The following is a 20,679-nucleotide window of genomic DNA, read 5'->3' on the forward strand; positions in this document are numbered from 1 at the left end:
GTTGGTGTGGAGTTCCGGTGATTGACTGCGTCCGGCAGTATTATAGGTAGAGTTGCAGTGTTCTCAGGCCAGTAGAAACAAGCCTTTGTTCGCGAGAGAAAGGTGGTGGTCGACAATGCGATTGTATAGTCCAAGTCCTGTGCGCGAACAATGTATGCGCCTCCAGTTCTAGCAATCGTCGCGCGACCAAGATGGGTAATATCGTGTAGTCGGTCGGATAGGTGTAGGGCGAGATATTACGTAGGGTATGCGAATCGAAGGTGAGGTTTGCGCCTATGCGAGGGTTGTTGATAGCAACGGCGCTTGAACGGTCGCGTCGCGTGCGAAGATGGGTGGATAGTCGCTCGAAAGCGGGTCGTTCTTGGGGTCCATTCGCGCTATGGCAGGGACAATGCTACCGTCGACGTATTGCGCAACTGTTGGCGTCCTGGGTTGTCGTGGTAAAAGAAAATGAGCGGTGAAAGTAGTCGAGTGCACGTTGCTGGGATCGCGTAGATTGCTTCGATTGTGACTTCACGGCAGGCGCATTCACTGGCGGAATTGGAAGGAGGAAGTGAAGAGGCGGTAGTATTAGAGAGACTTGTGCGCGTGAAGAGGACTCGAAAATCACGAATTGTCTCAGGGATAGCGAACAGTCGCGTCGGGCAGCAACTCTCGATGGACGCGGAAGGGAGGGCCAGAAGGAAAGACTTGGCCCAGAGAGGGCAAGTGAGAAGGGGCACGGCGGGAGCCCTTGGCCGGCGCGACCCAGCACAGCGGTTTGCACGTCGCGTCAAGACTTCCTATTCGTGCTTTTGGGAGATGAGTGGGGATGAACCTGGCACAGCCCCTGGCGTGGACGACTTGACGAGTGCGGTTCCTGGGATGGCTGCATGAGCGACGCATGTCGTCACAGGAAACATCACGAACGAGACAATGCGATTGCGGGGGATTGTGACCATTGTGATGACTGTCTCGAGGCGTGCTCTGCTTTGCCCTACGATACCTTCAGCATTCACAAAAAGAAACAACACATAGTGCGAAACCGCCTGCGAACCCGAGTGCGGCGCAGTGTGGCGCGTTCCCCGACCATCCAGACTATGCTCAGTAGCGCTGCCTCCAACGCAGGTCAGTCCTGTCGTTCGTCGGTCGTCGCCGAGGTGATTTGTGATGAGGCACACGACAATGTCCAGGTCTCCGTTGTCTCCTAGCTTTTGCCTTGTGTTTTCTTTTTCTCCCAGATCTGCGACCGAGTTGATGTAGTCTACCACGATTTCAGTCCTCCATCCAAGATCTCTTCCGACTCGGCCTTGTCCCTGCTGTGTCGCCGTCAACCTGCATACTTCAGCTGTCAAGCTCAGGCCTCAACCTTCATGTTGCCCAAGCATTCGGGCTCCCCTCCGACAAGCGATCGCCCGGCATAATGTCGGAGCAACACTGTCATTCCGGCATTTTTTGCTTGCTAGCTGCCTTCTTGGTGGTTTTGTCACGTCGCAAGTAGACGGTGAATTGCTGACTTAATTGCTTGGCCGAACCCTGTGCCCCGCTGCTCTGCATGTGGGGCTCAAGAGAGAAAGTTTATGTCTATCGTGAAATATTAAAGATATACAAATAGTGTGTGGCCTCCTGCATGTGGGGAGCGGGGGACGGTGATCATTCCATCTCCACTGCCATGCCAGCCTGTCGCAGTCGGTCCTCCCACTCGACGCGCAACCTCTCCATCTCCTCCCAGCACTTCCTGCCAGTGTCTGTGAAGCGCTCTTGGCTCTCCTTGGTCAGGTCTTTGGCGTACGGATCCCGACCCTTCCTCTTGTACTCTCCCAGCTTGCCTCCCCATCCCCATCCTGCCACCTCAGTGCGATCTACACGCTCCTGGCCCCAAACATCCGCGGCGCTTCCCCACTTTCCTACGCCTTCCTTTGCCTCCATGTTGTCCAGTGTACTTTGACTTGCAAGCGCCAGCCAAACCATAGCAGTCGCGCCCTTGTCGACCGATATGGTATGCCAATCGCTGCCGAGGAGGCGCGCTATGTAGAAGGCCGCAACCATGGCCCATTGGAGTATGAGGGGAAGGGGTACAATCGAAGTGGCGCAGATGCCTGGGTGTGTAACGTAGAGCCGTGGCTTCGTGGTCTTTTCCGTGCCTTGGGCGTGCTCGAGGTACTGGTCGACAGGCTCCGTGGTTGAAGGTAATCTAGAGGTGATGGCCAGGACATCTGTCAGCCTCTTCGTAGCCTCGTATGGCATGTGCGACGTGATGCCTTGTATGTCTTCTGTGTCGAATACGTGCTCGTACGCCTCCAAGCTGCTGACCCAAATCATCCTGCCCCTTGTGCCCTCGTTCCTGGGATGTTTCGCCAGTAAGGGTGCGAGGTAGTGTCCTAGCAGATAGTGCCCAAAGACATTGGCGCAGAAGACCTCGCCTAAAGGAGGCTCCTTGTCCGTCTTCTTGTCCGCAGGTATTTGTTCCTTTGCAAGCCATTCACGACCAGAGATCTTGTACGTCGGCCAGGTGGTGGCCTGCAACCACTTTGTGCAGACCGACCAAATGGCGCGCGGCCAGTCAATACCCGTCCACCCGCCTATACCAGCGTTGCAAATGACTGCATCGAGCTTTGGTGTTGTTTCCCGCAGTTTCTTGCTCAGCTTCTGTACAGAGACTAGACTCAGTAGGTCCAGTCGCTCCTGCCGGAAATATACGCGATTCTGCAGCACCTGTGCAATGCCCGGTAGCTTCTGTTCATGGCTGCGAATGACTTTGCGCAGATGCTGTTCTAGCTTCTCAATTGTCGCGTCGCCTTTCCGTTGGTCGCGTGTCGTGATGATGAGGACGAGGGATTCGTTCTGGGGGCGCGTCTGTAGGAATTCGTCGATCAGGCGGGTTCCGATACCAAGCCCAAGGCCGCTATACACGGGTCAATTAACGTTGTCTAGAGAAATAGGGGATTTTCAAACCTATTTGCGCCCGTGACGAGAACATAAAAGCCATCGTCGGGTGTGGGAATGTCTTCGAGACGCGACATATTGGCTGACGTGATGGAGGATGAGCGATGCCTGTTCCTGAATTCGCTACGGCAGAAGGCGCGCTTTGACCAATCACGACCTACATCACTTCTGAGCACGACTTTTGGTTGGACAATTCACGTATGCATGTTTTGAGCCTCTAGACAAAGTTTTTTGCGACTATTCAGCATGAAAATATGACTGCCATGTATCAACTGCAAGTTTGAACAGAATGCAAATGTGAAGTGAAACGTGGGTATCATAGGATGAAAGCGCAATACCGAGATGGAGATCACTTGTGTCGATAGTCTAACATGGACTGTTTCTATCGTGCTCTGGATCCTGAGATCATCTCTGGTGCATATGTTAGTCTTCAATTGGCTTTCCATACGCGGATACCAACTTCACTGCACCACTGAAACCCAGTATGCTACTAAAGCAGTTTGAAGACCCGAGTAACAACAGCATCTTTCTGCGGGAAAGGACTTTCCCCCCTCTAGCCTCCTCAAAAATGCACTTCCAAAGTTGTAGCAATTCAATAGTCGACCGGTTCATATCAACCTGACTTGAGCCACCGCCTGTGGCTCTCGAGCAAACAAAGTTTACGACTTTACACGGCGCCCCATCCCCCACATTGACCTCGTCACGAGACAATCAAACAACCAAACGAACCCGTCCCACACAGCGGACGGAAATAACTCAACACTTTTGCACTTGAGATAAACTCTTCAAACTCTATTGCTGATGTGGGTTCAACATTGCATTATCTCGCTTTCGTTCCTCGTCACGATACCACACTCCTTGTAGCAACCTAGGTAGCGCAGTTGATGCGCAAAGTCCAGTATGCCAGGATGTACCATGTGTAAACCAAGGGATCCACGACATGGACTTACGCGCATACGTAGGTATGACAGACAGTTTGTGTCATACACTTATTCGGATATCTGAAAAACCGTCCGCTGATCATGTGTATGTGACCCCAGACACGAGTCTGAGGAAGCCAAGACGGCGTGCGTGTGCTGGGTAAGGAATGCATACGTAGACAAGACTGCTGTCGTCAGCTTTGTAACCCCCATGCCTGCTGCCCCAGATCAACATATTCGTCAAGGATATTTGCACGGCATCTCGGTAGGCTTGGCGGTGCGGTGCAGTGCGTGGCAGGGTCCTGGCGGAATGTCGCGGATATGCAATACCTTGTAGGTGATTGTTCACATGAACCCAACCCTGTCTGTAAGTCAGCCTTACCGCCATCAACGCCGCTCGCGTCCTGAGCGAAGTGACTATCGGTGAAAACGCCGAGATACGGCAAAGACGTGATCACCCGCCGCCTCACAGCACGACAGTCTTTCGTACATATGCTTCCGAGGGTCCGACCGACGCTTGAGATTCGTCCGTAGTCGGGCTGTCCTTGCTACACCTACAGGGAGGGGATGTGGGGCCTGTTTGCGGTAAGACCACGCGGTTGACATCGTCAGGTCAGGTATGAACTTCATACATTGCTTTCTTTGCAGCGGCCCAACCCCAGAACAGGGCTGACGAGATTAGTGATCACCTGTTCCAAAACTCGTATCAGTGTTATTGACAAATCATGCCTATGCTGATCCCGTTTGTTCGAGCTATTGGGGTAGGGACTGCGAGGTTATACAGAACATTGTGCGTTACCAACCGGATGGTGAAGCGGAGGTTGAAAGTATATGGCCGAGTAAGGCCCGCCGTCTCGACGCGCCAAAGAGGCATATCGTCGGTTTATGCCGGTTATCAGATTGTGGAAGCAGAAGCGACGAGCCGGATTGGGGGTCAATGTAAGTGTTGCTGAACAGGAGCCAATCTTGACCAAATCTAGACCCGAATATACTTTGCGTCTGTTCTGTATAGCGAGCTGTCTCCGCGCGCGCCCACGAGCGTGGAAACAATGCTAAACCTCCGAAAGGCGATCCACGACTAGCTCTGCAGTCGTTATGCACGTCATACCTGTAGCCTTTTAGCTGCGTCTCAGATCGTGCTAGTGAAAAAGGCCAGACTTTGTGCCGTACCGTGTCCGTAGCGGGGCGGAGATGGCTCCGCTGTCTTAGTAGCGGACAGTCTCACGCGCCGTTACGGCCGCGCTGGCTATTCGGTGTGAACGCTCCGACCGACCGAGGCTGAGCAAGATGTATACGCTATCCGTTTATCTACTCCAAAACGTTTGCGGTATGTTCCGTTTGAGGAGTTCTCTTGGAAGAAGGTTTGCGATGGCGGTAAAACATGCGGTGCTGCGTCCCCCCACCGCTTCAACCCGCGGAATCTGCTCTTGCCAAAACATGGGATCCCAGTCGCCGGGACGGAGCTGCAACTCTGTCGAGCTCTCCGAGATATGCAGCTCGTGCTGACCAAGAGGTGACAAAGAGCGGTGGATGTTTACACAATACAGTGATCGGGCCGCTGAACCCAAGGTATATGCAACGCGAGAAAAAGCAAAACCTGGCGACTCTCGCACTGGTATTGATTTCTGGTGACAGCCCGGGCCGTGCCGGATAGGCCACCAATGCGGATCCTCAGGGCTCAGGCACCAGGTGTGAAACATGATCCTCCTCGACTGTGTGTCACCTGTCAGGCTCGTGGTGACATTCACAGACCATTACGCGTTGCAGAAGGTCGATACGAGTTTTGGTTCGGAAGTACCGGTGCAGGTAGCAAGTGCCGGCATGCAGGACTAGCCACCCTCCGATCCGCCGTTGGCTAGGAGGATTACTCCGGCCCTTTCTGCAGAGGACGAGGGACAAAGAGGCCGTGGTAGGTGTAAGAATATGACGGTAGAGAAATGCGGTGGGCTTCCAACCAAGACGTTTAGTCAGGTGCGATCGACGAACCTAATACATTATCTCATCCGCTCCGTGTGCTCCTGATCCTATGGAGACTAGCTTGTGTGTCGTAAGCACAACCAGGAGGTGGCATGTACCAACGTGCTACCGTGGGTTGACGACACTCCTAGTGTTGATGGCGATGCAATGCTGGTCGTCGACCGTGCGCCCACTGAGGTGCGCACTGTACTGTGACGAGGGTACGACGGCTGCAGATAACATGACCGCGCATGCATGCGGGAATCGTACCACTCCAAGCATTGGTGGCACCCTGCATCAACGTTAGCATATGACTGTTATATCCAGTCGCAACTCGTCTCTTCGCCAATTTCAACTCACCTGGAAGCCGGACGTTTATCCACGCGAATCGCTACGAGTCACATCCCGTGCCCGGGCTGGACCCACATGCCTTCGCGCAATTGCTGCCATGGGCGGATGCGTAATTGTCCGCCAGCAGCTAGCCACTGTCCCAACGTCGTTAGATGTGCCCAAATCAAGCTCAGCCGGCCCCCGGCCCCATGTCAACTCAGAATTAGGTTCCTGCTGAACGCGGGGCGGCGGGAGGGTATGCTTATATCACCGAAATAGTCCGTGACAAACCGCGCAAAGGTAATGTTGGGATATTGGTACAATGGAGACATATCACTGGCTTCTGAGATTGCCATGTCGTGATCGGAAGTAACAACCAGCTGCCTCGTCGCGACGTCCAGTCCTGTCATTGAGTTGTTGGTTTCAAGTTCCGTTGGGCGATTGGAACGGGAATTGCAGCCGCAACCGCTGGATATGAGGACGCCAGGAGGATTGCAGTGGAGTGAATGAGGGTTTCGATGCCCGGACTTACCACGCCTCCCCTAGTGTGGCACTTTTACCAGGTTACGAGTTTTCAAGGTCGTTTGTCGCGGGCAGGGTGGTGGGGAAGTTGTCGTTTGTTGCGAGTCAAGCCGGTGCCTCTTGAGGGTTCACGATGCAGCTTCACGCGGGTCAGGGTGCAGTCTTTCAGTAATTCGACGCAACTGCGTCAGTATGTATCTACCGAAGTGGTAGTGCATGCATTGCTTTTCATCGTATCCCGTGGAGCTTGGGAAATTGTTGCAAAAACAACAGTAACATGCTGCGCCGTCATGTCTGCTCCTGGCCCATCATTCGGTTGGACGATGAGTCAGTAGCGCAGATCATCATCCTCCCGTGAAGCCTTAAGACAATCATGATTCGCCTTCCAGAAGATTTCCAGAGTGGACCGTAGGCAATGCTCTCTCCTGGCCCACTGCGCTAGGTTCTGGACGAGGTCTTTGAATCCTCTCGGCAGTCTTGCAGTGGTTGCAAAGGCCCCGCAGTTGAGTTGGACTTCGCAAACCGCGTCAAGGCGGAGAACAGAACCTCATCTTGAGTGTCGATGAAACCGAGGTGGCGTCATCCTGCTGGCCATTCCCACATTCCCATAAGCTCCCCACACATACGAACCGGGTAACTGTATGCGGGCGTCAATGGCGATAGTCGTCGTGTTCCAAGCTGCCCAGGTGGCTCAACGGAGTCGCCGATGCGATGAGCTGTCAAGTAACGTGGTTGGCCCGCATTGCTCGACTCGAAGGCCGTACCCAACGTATTGACTGATGACACTGACCTTCTCGTGGAGGAAGAATGAATAGTGGGCAGGACTAACTCTTGATACCAGCGAAGCCTCAGCCTGTCAAGGAGGATCGTGACTCCACGTCACCAACATCAGGGCGACATCCTTCGAGCTATACATGGGTGCAGCGACTCGTGCATAGGTCAAGTTACTATGCGATGCGACGTGTAGTTCAAGACTTTTTGACATGCGGTTGCGAAGGCACGACCCGACCGTGCCTCTGGTGAACCAATTTCCGTGATTGGCCAGGCCGAACAATGGGCAGAAGGATTTTACTGGCCTTACCAGCTCTTTTATCGCTCTCCAGCGACGTGGTAAGCCACACCAATTTGGCAACCTGCATAAGTCTGGCGTAGCTGCAGGTAGCGAGCTGGCGCTACGGTGCGAGGAGCCTGTATTAAAAAGCCAAAAGCGGGTATTCGGCCGATCCATATCTCGACATCTTTCCAGTCTAACTGGTGATGAATGCGAGAGACAGCGAAAAGCGAACCCGACGCAATTTGGAGTCAGGCACTGCCCGGGTTGGTGCTCGAGAGTTTCTGAAGCTGCAAAACTGAGACAGGCAGAGAGGCGACCGACATTGAGCCGACGCGCTCAGCTTACCTTATGCTTGGGGATAGTTTTGCAGGTCGGAACAGACGGAATGTTGTATTGAAGGCATGTTCCTCCGGTGCGCGTTCCGTGTTTTGTTCACGTTCCACGTAACTGGCGCCTGGTTTGGTGGCCGATTGCGTGCTTCGGAGTTGTCGCCGTCGGGTAAGATCCTGTGTGTCACCTGCGATTTGCTTTGGCTAACGCAGTACCGCCAAAATCACATAAACTTTGATTGGAAACCGGACCCTTTTTTAAACGTCGAGTTGCCTTGGGCTATCGTATTTTTGTCAAAGGTTGTCGGCAGATGGATGCAGCTCCGCCATCGTGGCTGGTGACCAACGCTGGACATGGATGACTATAATTTCGGTTAAGTGCCATAGTCGGTGGAGCAGTATTGGACGGAGTACTGAAAAAACGACTTTTGAAATTGACAGTGATGATACATTCGATTATCCAACAAGGTAGGAAAACATTCAAAATGGGGTATTGTGCAGCTTTCCGCCGTGTTCGCCGTGTACGCCGTGCTATATTGCAACCGTGATGATAAGAAAAGATGGAGAGGGGCAGATTCGTGTCATCGTCTGCAATCGCCTGGCGTCGTGTTAGGGTTGTATTCGTAACGGATATCGTGAGATGGGGCAACGAACCACAGTTCTCATTGAGTCTGTATTCTCTGGACCGACAGTCAGTTTAGGAATATGGTAGTTGGGACGAACACCTACACTGCCGTGACGTTGGCCGGACACCGTACATGCGTTTGTTGGTACTTGGTACACCAGGCTTTGACGACGTAGCGGACGTGAGTGCACTTGTATTGAACTTGCGTATAGTCGCACATGATGGTAGGAAAGGAGAGGCGCGAGGCGTTAGAGGCGATTGACGAGTAAAAGCTCCAAAAGGGTAGCACAAGCAATAATGGATGGCAAGCAAGCGATTTTGTTGGTACGTTCGATGAAATCTCCGGATTAGCATGCAGCGCGACGGTCCGTTATGTTATAGTAAGCCAGACAGAGCAGCAGACAGACGTCAGTGCGATCAGGTACCCGTGAGAGCTATGCAAAGTTAGCCCATGTCCATAGAACCTGGTTCGTCAGTTGACATGCATCATGGTAGTGGCCGTGAATGTTCAACGGACCCGGGAGCCCGAGAGTGGTCGAGCCCTTTGCACATCATAGACGTGGGTGGGGACCTTCATGTTTGAAGTCCTCTCGCTTCCATGAACCTTGAGGGGAGGTAAGTGGCAGCCCAACCCGGATGCCGAGAGGGACTACAAGGGCCGCTGGCCGTATTTGAACAAGATGCTTGCACGCGTCAAGATCCTCGGTCTTGCTCTCAGGGTAAAATAGCCAGCGGGCGGACAATGGCAGCCCGTGAGTGGCTGAGGGGGCATAGGATTTAGAAGTGCGCCAATCCGCCTCGTCGTTAGTGTGCACTAAGTTCAAAGTTATCAGACGTGCACAGATCAAGTTTGATCTGCGACTACGGTTCCACGTTAAGGTGGCGCGTGGGGTGGTGCAGCCGTTGGAAAATCCTTGACTGTGGCAGACACTAAGCTTCGGAGGCCAGGGTTACCCTTCCTGCAGGTCGCGAGACAGGTCGACGATATACCAAATATTAGTTATTGGTAACGTTTACACACTGCTGGATTAAGGCGGTCGCTGCATCGTGGCGCCTGTTTCATCCTGGGCGTGCCTTTCTCGGCAGTACTGCACCGGAGTTTCCACCGATTTGTGTCCTTTATGCTTACTTTCCCGCTTCCCCGGCCCCAGTCCATATCGCGAGAGCATCCGGAGGTCGAGTGTTGCGCAATCACCATATGCCGTCCCGCGTACGGTGAGCGCGGCTGCGCGACATGTCCCACCGTTGGTGGCTGTCGGCGGGTCCCTGGTCGCTGGCCTCACTTTCTGACATCGCGAGCATAAACGCGCAAAATGCGTTGCTGGTAGGATGGAATGGGTTTGTGTTTGAGTTCTGGGGCGTGATGTGGTGTTATGAGCGTTTGATGAACCAAGTGCTGTTGTCGGGTTGGATTTCGCCCGCACGCATGACGCCATTGGGTCCGGACGTCCGCCTCAAGTTCACAACTGTTTACTCATGCTACCCTACATTTGAGCCTGCTATATGGCAGCGGCACGGTCCACACCTTTGTACGGCACAGCTATGGGGCTTCACTATGGACCGCAGGCTTCTCGCATTGGTGGACCGTGCTTCGAGTGCTGTGCCGTAGCTGCGTAGAAGAGGAGCAGCAACTGCGATCCGCACGGAGATCCTCAGCAACGTGTGCATATACATGTACGTATACCAGGAACCTGGTAACATCCATTTACAGAAGGGCATTTTTAAGCGGCTTTCTTGCGATAACGGGTCAGACTGCTGCATGACATAGGTAAAGGCAATGCGCATCGGCTCGAACAAGGCGGCCAACTACAACCCTGTTGGGTTGGGGTACGTTTGGTCAAGAACTGGGCTACCAAGAATGCGGCTACCGAGAACGGGAGGTGTTGAACTCGTGGAAAAGTTGGGATTTTGCCGCTTCGCCTGCGCAAGACCAATGCAGGACGTCGTCTCATACGGCCACGGAAGGTGAAATGCGTGCAGAACGTACCAGGATCGCGACCCCTGGAGTGCATGTCTTGCCTATCCTCAACACTATTCGTTGCTGATCGGATAAGTGCGTCCATTCGCATTCGCTCGACGCTTCAGACGCGAGCTTATGACGAGCCGAATCATCTACGAAGCGAACTTCGTAACGAAAGACCATGACTGCATACAAACGCGTCATACGATTTCTATCGGAAAGTGGAGACTCAATAGGATGTTTCTCGTACCATGAGCATGTGGCACAGCTCTATATTCCTTACTGTTCGGCAAGTGTATGTTGGCCTTTGCAGCGCGACTATCGACGCCACTAATAGGGGGACCCGTAGCCCGACGCGCCTCTCCCGCGGAAGCCGGAGCAGAACCCAGGTCGTATAAGACGCCTTTTACACCCATAGGTTTTGTCAGTGTATTACAACTTGTCGATGCTTTATTGGATCCCCCTCGAAATTTCCACCTGGCAGGTAGGCCATCCGTCGTTCATTGGCAAGATCCACGGACAGTCAGGCTGAACATCAGACATGGATATCAACATCAATGCCATCAGAACGGTGAACTGACTGGGCAAAGACTATATGTGGATCCGACACTGCCCCGCGTTGCCAAACCGGCGGTAAGGCCAAAAGCAGTGGTGTGGCTATAGCACTGAGTCTTATATATATTGGAGACCGTCAGCCCACCTAAGGCATAAACCCTGTGTAAAGGGCGGATAGCGGACGGCACTGGAAGACGCAGCGGCCCGAGTGTATACATATCACCGGGATGCGTAAGCACAGGTGTGTTCGTTAGAAATAGTTCATTACTCTCCGTACGACGATGCAGAGAAAAGCATCACACCAGTTGTGGATATCTAAGGCTCCATTGCACGTGTTGATCATGAGAACTCTCCATTGGCCTCCCCGGCATCTAGCCATCCGCGGCACATTTCGACAGCCTAGTAAGAAGTTCAAGTCAGCAACTGTCACTCTTGGCTCTGGTTCGTGGAATCTGCTTACCCTTCCCCACTTCTTGAACATCTTCTCGCCCACCTCCTTGTCGACATTCGGCTTGAAGACCATGCGATCTTTCTGGTTAATCTCCTTCAGTTCGTCAAACTCCTTCCATACGTCGACCGCAAATCCAGCTGCGATGGCTGCGCCCAGGGCTGTGGTTTCGCGCATGGCGGGACGGTCGACGGGAATGCCGATGATATTTGCTTGCGTCTATCGAAAACAGTTAGTGGAGGCCGCGTATACAGGCATATGTAGGGAAGATCACGTACCTGCATGCAAAGGTTTGAGTTACTCATGCCGCCATCGACTGCAAGCATGTTGAGCTTGTGGCCGCTGTCAAGCTCCATGGCGTCCAGAATGGCCCTGGTCTGGAAGCAAGTCGCCTCCAAAGTCGCACGAGCGATGTGCCCCCGCTCGGTGAACTGTGTGATGCCGAATATAGTGCCCTTAGCATCGTCAATCCAGTAAGGAGCGAACAGACCACTGAAGGCTGTCACGAAAACACATCCACCGTTGTCTTCCACAGACGCTGCCAAGTCACTGATCTTGTGCGAGTGCGTGATGAAGCCCATGTTGTTCATGAGAAACTTGACACCACTGCCTGCGACCGCGATACTGCCCTCAAGCGCATACACGGGTTTCCGCTTTCCGCCAAAGTCGTATGCGACCGTTGCCAGAAGTCCGTGCGACGAGATGACCGGCTTTTCGCCCACGTTGTACAGCAGGAAGCAACCAGTACCGTACGTGTTCTTGGCAGAGCCGGGCGTAAACCCCTGCTGACCGACCAACGCTGACGATTGGTCACCTAAGCACCCTGCGATGCGAACACCTTCCAGTATACCGGATCGCAGGTATCCGAAAGCGTCTGGTGAAGAAGACGGCACGATCTTTGGCAACCTAACCTTGTTTTTGTCGATTCCGAAGAAATCCAAGAGCTTGTCATCGTACTGAACGGTGTGCCTGGGGTTGCATGAGCGGGCTTTTTCGCTTAAGCAGAAGCATGCAAAGGATGACCTACAGATTCATGAACATGGTTCTAGATGCATTGGTAGTGTCCGTCACGTGGATTCCGGCCTCCTTTCCACCATTCAGGTTGTATAATATCCAAGAGTCGATAGTACCGAAAGATAGTCGGTTCTCGTCGTATGCTTTGCGAACGTCGTCGTTGTGGTCTAGCAGCCACCGGAGCTTGACCGATGACGGGTAGGTCGACAGGGGAAGTCCACACATCTGGAGTAGCTCGTCGGCGCCTTTGCGATCTTTCAGTTCACGGACCAATCCCTTGGTTCTGGTATCAGGCCTAGAATCGCCTGAAGTCAGTCGCCGTGTGCTCGTCTTTGGGGTATATTGTGTACGTACCATGCGATCGCATTGCATAGTGGCAGCCCACTATTGGTGTCCCAGACGACTGTTGTTTCACGCTGGTTGGTGATACCGACTGCCTTGATATCTTCGATTTCGTGTCCGTTGTCGAGAAAGATGTTCGTAGCCCTATCGATGCATTGCTCCACGGTGTTGATTATCTCCCATGGGTCATGTTCGTGCCATCTACGCTAATTAACCCATGTAAAGTCACGAGGCATGCGCAGTACTGACCCTGACTGAGGATATTTTTGGGTGAACTCAATCTGATGTTGAGCTACGGGCTCACCGAGACCGTCAAAGATGATGAAGCGGGTACTTGTAGTTCCTTGGTCTATGGATCCAATGAAGAACTGCCTCAACCTTCCTTCATCTAGATGCGCCTGCGATTCGTTTCCAGCTTCTTCTCCCTTGGGGACTGGCTGTGGCTCCGTGTTGTGGGCGGAAATGTCTTCTGTCGACATGCTGAAAGCTGCACTAGATGGTTTCAACTGTGTATGCGACCCGTTGTACTTATACGGAAGATGTCTTCCGTCCGCGGTCGGGGCTGTGGAATAGGTGCGACGGCTGCAGTTGTTGGTCGCGACGTGTTGCTTCCCAAAATTCGGCACCAAGAAGGGCACTGGGTATTGTGAAGGTACGGAAAAATTTCTAATCAAGCCAATCAGGTCTAAAAACCGATTCGCTTCTCTGCGGTGTCCGCGCTGAAGGATGTCTGGATTGCGACGGGTTGCGTGTGGGTGTGCGGCGCCGCAGCAAAGCGCAATTGCCGATGACGTTGTTCCGAAGGTGCGGTGCGAAGGAGGTTTCGCGACAAAGAACACCGAATCTTAGGTGTATAAGCTTATGAGTTGAAATTGAGGTGGTAGAGAGAGAATCGCCAGGAGAGCATCGTAGGAGAACGAAGGTTTCGGTGTTTAATCGGCAGCGGAACCCGGGCGCGTGCCTTTCCTATGCGGTGTCTGCGGTATGACGCCTGAAGAGGGGTGGTTTTGCCTTTAAAGCGGGGGAGGGGAAGAGCTCCACGACCAACAACACGACAGCAAAGTCGCCCAGCCTCGTCACATGGAGCCTCAAATCTTTCAGCCTCTTCCGAGCTCGAGAGGCAAGCCGTTGATCGGTCTCAGCATCGTCGATCAGGCCAATGCTAGCAAAACTAGACTCTTCGCCCGGCAAAGCATCCGCGCGGGTGTCAGTGTGACTTCACATATAGCGGGTCGCGAGTCCAACAGGTCCACATAAGACGACGCCGTCGTGATTTCTCCAGTGGGACTCCAGGGGGCTCCGGTGGGATACCCGCATCGAACCCACCCAGAGCCTCATCAATTTACCAGCTCCGGCGGTGTCACAACACGCGCACCGTGCTCACGATCTTAACAATAAGGGTTGGCGGGTTGCTCCAAGCTCCAAGAATTCTTCACCGACCTTCGAACACCTTGCGCACCAGGCTGTCCACGAAGCTCTTTGCTTTCAATGGACTAATGCGATGTCAGCAAGAGCTGTTCGCCTTCGGCAATGACTCGCTATCGTGCTGTGCCACCTGGGCTTACAACGCTTACCACCATGCGAATCGATGATTTGGATGGCTCGATGGATGGCATTTTGCGCGACTCCCGCGAAAAGTCCGATGTCAATAACAACAAGCATGCCATTGACGATCTGATTGCAATATCCATGGCTCCCCGCGGATGATCTGGACTTTGGAATGGGTCAACCAGAGAAGCTTCGAGACACAGAATTTTGGAACTCGGAGGTATGAGCATCGGAGCTGACCACGCGTTATGTGTGATGTGTTGCCGAACATGGGATAGTTATCGGTATAAAGTTAGGCATCCGTGCCAAGTGGAGCTAAGTGGGTACGACTCGTAATGGCGAAATGCCAACCTAACGTTGGGATCGCGACGCACGTGATCTCTCTGCATGGGGAAGGTCCGAGCGTGTCCGTTCCTCCTATCTCAAACCCACCTTCCTACCCGACGACCATGTCTATATCAATGCTGCCCAAGGAACTCCGCCTGCAGATTTGGTCGCTTGCATACCACAACGAGCCGCCTCGCCTGGTTGCGCTGGAAACGAAGCCACACGCAGAAAGTCATGACGAAACGCACTTTTGCCCACGGTACTCACCTAGCCCTGCGCCGACAGTGGTAAACATATGTCATGAGTCGCGCGAAGAGGCTCGATACCAAGCTACTAAGGCGGACCATATCGTGGAGCTGCCGTCGGACATTCCAGGTACCGGTGGGAGCGAATTCTACTTCCGTATCGATACCGACATCTTAATGATACAGCTGGAGGGGAAGCGCGTGAAGCATTATGACGACTCGCCCGAAGTAGGACTACTGGCTCACTTCAGGCGCGCGACGGGCTGCAATCCCGAACAGCTCCAAAAGGTTGCTGTCACAAAAGTAATTCTGAATGGATTCCGAGACGGTAGCCTATCCAACGTCCTTCGGGAGTTCCCCAAGATCTCGCATATGGTGATGATGCTCACAGAAGATATATGGGAAAAGGATATGGAGAAAGAGCTATTTGTTCGCGCTGCTGCGAGGATAGTGCGCATGTACAAGCTCGATTTGATGAACCGAGCGAGCAGTCAAGGGGTGACATTCAAGCCGCATCCTTTCGACGTAGATTTTGCCAGGCTTCGACACGGCCAGCTGGATATCGTAGAGAAAGATATTTGGAGAGACTGGAGTGATGGAGGAGATGAATGGGCGACGCTCGATAATTCCGAACCATTCTGGTAGTCTACGGAACATCATGATATATCCGATCACCTTTTCCCGGCAATTGAAGGAAATCCGGCGGCGTGTCTTCCGCTGCCGGCAGCTGGTGCTTCTCTGCCCAATTCCTGATCGCATCAAAGTTCCGACACGTATGGACAGTATTGAAGTCGACAAAGGCTTGCAATGGCTTGTCCGGAGGCTGGTACCACACTTGACCCAAAACGCCATTGTCAACTGTACACATGAGTTGTTGCCGCAAGATGTCGAGACAATGTGCTAGGACTGGTAAATAAGAACCCCAGATGTATGCGACGACGCTGACTTACTAACGTGGTGCTTCAGGATGTTCGCATCGTTGGAAAATGGACCAAGCCCTTGCTTCTGGTAGTACTCGAAATTCCAAGAAAGGGACTTTCGCAACAGGTTCTACACATGGTCAACATATCCCTCGACACAGTGTTCAACAAAACCCACCAAGCAATGCAGATGGTGCAAGCCTTCCACGTGTGCCGGATATCCACCTCCGTATTCTTCTTTGATCTTCACTTGGTCAGAGGCAAGACCCGACTTCCCTGCCTCCTCGACTGGTACTCTCGCTGCATGATCTATCGATGAACGTTAGACAATGGTATCTCTGTACATCAGAAGAGCTTACAGTCGACACCCAACTCTTTCCATACCGCATCCACTTCAGGTCCAGCGTCCAATCGATAGGCATTTGATACCAATAAGGAACCGTTGAATTGGACCTGGCCGTAGGTGATTCCGACATCTTTGATGATCGGAGCTGACAGTTTTAGCGAGACCTTCCTCACAAGCAGATCCTTCGGCCGTACAATACTGTGAGGTGTGCCTGATGCAAAACGTATCAGCATCGAGTCGCTCCCTTTGAGCTATCCATGCTCCTAGGAAGGCAGAGAGTATCGCTGTGCCGAGGAACGCGGTAGCGATGGTTAGCCATGACCAATGCTGTGGTATTTGTCGCAAGGGTCGCAAATCGAGCGAGGCTTCTTCATGATCTGCAAGCAACCTCTCGCAGTCTTCATTCTCTCGATCATGGTCGTAACTTGGTCCTTTCTCATGTTCGATGTTCGACATGGCGGCAATGAAGAAGAGATAGAATTATGTACACTCGCTTGAAGATGAAGACAAGAGCGAAAGGCATACCAGATCGAAAAGGCGACGATTAGCCATGGCCAAAATATCGCGGATGGTGGTCAGTCCCACTCCGAGCTTCTAGCTCTTACCCCGCCTAAGCTGAATACGACACACGATGCACCCCTCCATTCACGATCGCTGGTGGCGTTTTAGGGCTGAGCTGGGTCACACAACCACCACGACCTGTCTCGTATACCTTGTCGGAAATAATGGTCATCATATACGCTAAACTGCAATCGAGGAACTTGCAGCGCGCGTGCTGCCATTTCGATAGTTGGCTTTCGAACTCGATGGCACCACCACGAGAATAGATACGGGACTAAAGTTGACAAGCAGAATCAATAGCACGATGCCAGCTACCACCACGAGCGCCACATCGAGTCTTGCGTAATCTACGATGCAAGATGCGGAGTCCAAAGCGTCGAAGCTCTGTGGGGTTACAGTGACATCTCTTCCACACCGAAAGTCCACTACCAAGGTTCCAAAGCTGAACACACCAAGCTGAACACTCCAAGCTGAACACTCCAAACTCAAGTGTATGACGCCAAAGTCGCTCTCAGCTCTCCACAAACAAGCATGTGCTTCTGCATAGACAACTTGATTCCGACAAACCCTGACTACTCTACACTGTTGCCCCAGCGCCATCCCGCCTGCTCTTCACTACGCTCCCATTCTCACGGCTTTGACCGGACCAAGCTCAATAATCAGCCCGCCGCACATACGAGATCTAGTCTGGAATCACGCCACAGAGAGTAAAGCCAGCGCACGATGTAGCTAAGACACGCGGGGGAGGATGCGAATAGGTAAGAGCTAGCTTCAGCCGAGTCGATTGGAGGATATATGTACATATATAAGACGTGCTCGTTGTGCACATATACCGTACAGCAGGACTCAATTCCTACTGCCCATCCATACAAGCCTCTCTCTCTTACTCACTAATACCAAATCTCTCTACCCAACCCTTACATCAACCATGAAGTCCGTCCTATCTATCCTCGCTCTCGTAGCATGCGCTCTCGCCGCACCGGCTGCAGTTGCCCAGGGTAAATACAGCACGTACGGTAAGTTATACCCATCCCTCTATGAATATCTCCTCCTCTCCCCTATCCCCTTCCCTCCCCACCCTCCGTCCTACTAACACCGCAACAAGGCGACTATAAAAACGTTCCTGCGCCTGTGGGCGGATACGGCGACTACAAGAACGTCCCTGCTCCCAAACCAGCAACCTACGGCGACTACAAGAACGTTCCTGCACCTGCGGGAGGAAACTACGGGACATACAAGGGGTATGCGAAGGAGTAGAAGAGACTTGTGGGCTATGAGGGTGTGTAGCATATGGAATTTGCAATGAAGTAGACTCTCGAGATCGCATTTCAGCCTAGCCTGAGGCTTATGAATCATGAATCATATACATCATATACAGCTCCTCTCTTCATACCATAGCAGTGACATGCGTATCCTAAACATCTTTCCCATCACAGCTTTCTAGATACGATACACATCGTCACGCCTCAATCTTAACCCCAGGCCCAATCTCCTTTATCCTGCCTTCCAACCTCGGCGCAATAGCTTTCGTCCAGTTGACCTGGAACTCTGCGCCGTCTAGTTCATCACACATCTTAGGGTTGCCTTTAAGACCGGCAACGCGCCACCATTTCCGCATGACACGCCTTATCATCTCGGTCTGCTTGTCTGTAAACTGTATCGGGACTCTCGAATCGTACATCGGGCCATCGTCTTCATCTTCATCTTGGTCTGGATCTTCTTCTCCGAGGGTATCGTGTGTGTTGTCGTCGAGTTGGTTCTTCTCACCTAGGTCTACTTCATCGGTGTTGTTACCGCGCGACTGGGTAGGCGAAGTAGGACTCGGGTCGTGGAACCCATGACCGTGTTTCTGCAGGTTCGTTTGGATGGACGCGAAGCGCGAGTTCATGGACTTGCCCCAGCGTTTCCATTTGCCGAGAACCTTGAGGGACATGAAGTATTGGCGCAGGATAGTGGAGATGAGGACACCATTTTCTTCCGAGACGATCTCTTTGGCGACGCCGCCTTCTTCTTCGATTAGGAGGGATGTGTAGCCATCTGGAAAGAAGTTAGTAAGCATTGTGACCGTATTGATAGAAAGTAACGTACCTTTACCCCGACCCATGTAGCCTCTTGTAGCAAGAACATACTCGCGCGTCTCGTCCACGGGCTCTTCTCCGATTGTCACATTTGTCACTCGTGAATGCGGTGGCTTTGAGTAGTCGGCTTCAAAGGTGATGTTGGAGACTTGTGGGAATCTTCCTTCGAGGGCTGGGTAGTTGCTGACGCCGTTCTCCAGTGCTTCTCGTATGGCCTTTCCCGTGACCTTTAGTACTACAACTGGGTCTTCGAATGGAAAGCAGTTGACCAGATCTCTAAGCTTCAATAGCCCAGGAGGATAGATCTGATCACCGCGTATCGTTCCAGCGGCCATGATACAGCACTCTGCTGAGTAGTAGTAGCGCATGAGATCGCAGACGAAATTGCCAATGTTCGACTCCTTGGTTCGTACAGTTGTAAATCGCGCGTCGAGTGGTGCAGCGGTGTATCCGATCGGCTTGTCTAATCGCTTCCTGATCTCTCGTGTTTGTTCTTCTACCAGCTCCGTTGCCTGGGGATCTTGTGGTATGCTGCTGACAATGTCTCTCCGTATGATCTTGAAGTCCCATCCTTTGCCTTCGGGCTTCCGCCATGCCTCGACATGGGAGAGTTGTTTGAAATCCGTGCCTGAACGCAGTACTTGGGTGCCGTTGATCAGGCTGTACGAGTAGTAGTGGTCGTGACCGCCGAGAATAATGTCAATCAAGCCGCCGCCGCATTGCTTTGCCAGCTTGTTGTCATTGGGCTCTCGCTGATGCGACACGCATACGATGATCTCTGCGCCCTGCTCTTTCAAGCCAGGGATAAGTTCTCTCGCAGTCTCAGACGCGCTCTTGTATATGATGTCCGGCGGCAGCGCATTGATTGTGTCGAGCCACTCTCGTTCTGCGAGTCCGATGACACCGACTTTGATGCCGTTGGATGCTGTGAGCATGACCGTCTTCTTCGCGTTTCCGAGTGGGACGCCGTCGCCGAGGGCTGGATCGTGTACGTTTGCGAGGAGCCATGGGAACTTGCATTTGGCTGTGAGGTAGCGATACTGCTTGACACCGAAGTCGAGGTCGTGGTTCTGAGTTGTCGTTAGCTGAATCGCCCTTTACGAAGACTGACGTATATACCCCTACGCAAGAGACATCTGTGCCAATGTTATTCAATACAGGAACCATGTGGCTTCCTAGAATTAGCGTCAGTCTCCTTGCATATCCTGGGCGATTCAGCTCACTCACCCTTTGTGATACTACTCTCAATGCTTGGATTGAACGCATCTCCAGAGAAAAAGGTCAAGAGCTTTGGTTGGTCCTTGAACCTCTCGTCGTTTCTATAGTAATTGACGAGAGTTTGGAATCGAGCGTATCCGCCCACAGGTTCTCTTGACCCCGCTTCAACGTGGTAGACATCATTGTAGTGTAAGAATCGAAGGTCTGGCGGGGCATTTGGCGCGCCGCCCTCGGGCTCGCATATGAGCAGTTCTTCCGCTGAAGGGTGATCTGTAGGTGCCATGATGAAGTTGGAGTCTATATCATACGTGTTCCAACGCGGGAGATAGTCGTCGGGGGATTATGGTATCCAAGGCGTTCTTGTCGCGTGTTCGAGCGGTGAGCACGCCCCGGGGCTGCTGGCTGCATCATCGAACGCAGCTAGCGCTTCAGGGTCCAGGCTGAGCTGCATGGCGA

The 20,679-nt window shown here is 52.8% G+C and overlaps 4 protein-coding genes across 4 annotated transcripts; 1 reads left to right on the forward strand and 3 right to left on the reverse strand.

Annotated features, from left to right (window-relative positions):
• Positions 1-1,632: 1,632 nt before the first annotated feature.
• On the reverse strand, positions 1,633-3,002 carry J4E93_005496 (uncharacterized protein; the record flags this gene model as incomplete). Its single annotated transcript, XM_049343416.1, has 2 exons — positions 1,633-2,884; positions 2,935-3,002. The coding sequence occupies 2 exons, from the start codon at positions 3,000-3,002 to the stop codon at positions 1,633-1,635; spliced, it is 1,320 nt and encodes a 439-aa protein (XP_049199509.1).
• An 8,513-nt stretch (positions 3,003-11,515) lies between these two features.
• On the reverse strand, positions 11,516-13,459 carry J4E93_005497 (uncharacterized protein; the record flags this gene model as incomplete). The annotated part of the gene is made up of 6 exons (XM_049343417.1): positions 11,516-11,575; positions 11,637-11,843; positions 11,903-12,593; positions 12,652-12,933; positions 12,993-13,181; positions 13,230-13,459. The coding sequence occupies 6 exons, from the start codon at positions 13,457-13,459 to the stop codon at positions 11,516-11,518; spliced, it is 1,659 nt and encodes a 552-aa protein (XP_049199510.1).
• Positions 13,460-14,977: 1,518 nt separating this feature from the next.
• On the forward strand, positions 14,978-15,745 carry J4E93_005498 (uncharacterized protein; the record flags this gene model as incomplete). The annotated part of the gene is made up of 1 exon (XM_049343418.1): positions 14,978-15,745. One exon carries the CDS (start codon positions 14,978-14,980, stop codon positions 15,743-15,745), a length of 768 nt encoding a protein of 255 aa, XP_049199511.1.
• Positions 15,746-18,386: 2,641 nt separating this feature from the next.
• Positions 18,387-20,506, reverse strand: J4E93_005499 (uncharacterized protein; the record flags this gene model as incomplete). Its single annotated transcript, XM_049343419.1, has 4 exons — positions 18,387-18,964; positions 19,016-20,075; positions 20,125-20,180; positions 20,233-20,506. The coding sequence occupies 4 exons, from the start codon at positions 20,504-20,506 to the stop codon at positions 18,387-18,389; spliced, it is 1,968 nt and encodes a 655-aa protein (XP_049199512.1).
• Between the last annotated feature and the right edge of the window lie 173 nt (positions 20,507-20,679).

The sequence above is a fragment of the Alternaria ventricosa genome (assembly GCF_023758065.1).
Source record: "Alternaria ventricosa strain BMP 2768 chromosome Unknown scaffold_8, whole genome shotgun sequence".
NCBI classification, from domain to species: Eukaryota; Fungi; Ascomycota; class Dothideomycetes; order Pleosporales; family Pleosporaceae; genus Alternaria; species Alternaria ventricosa.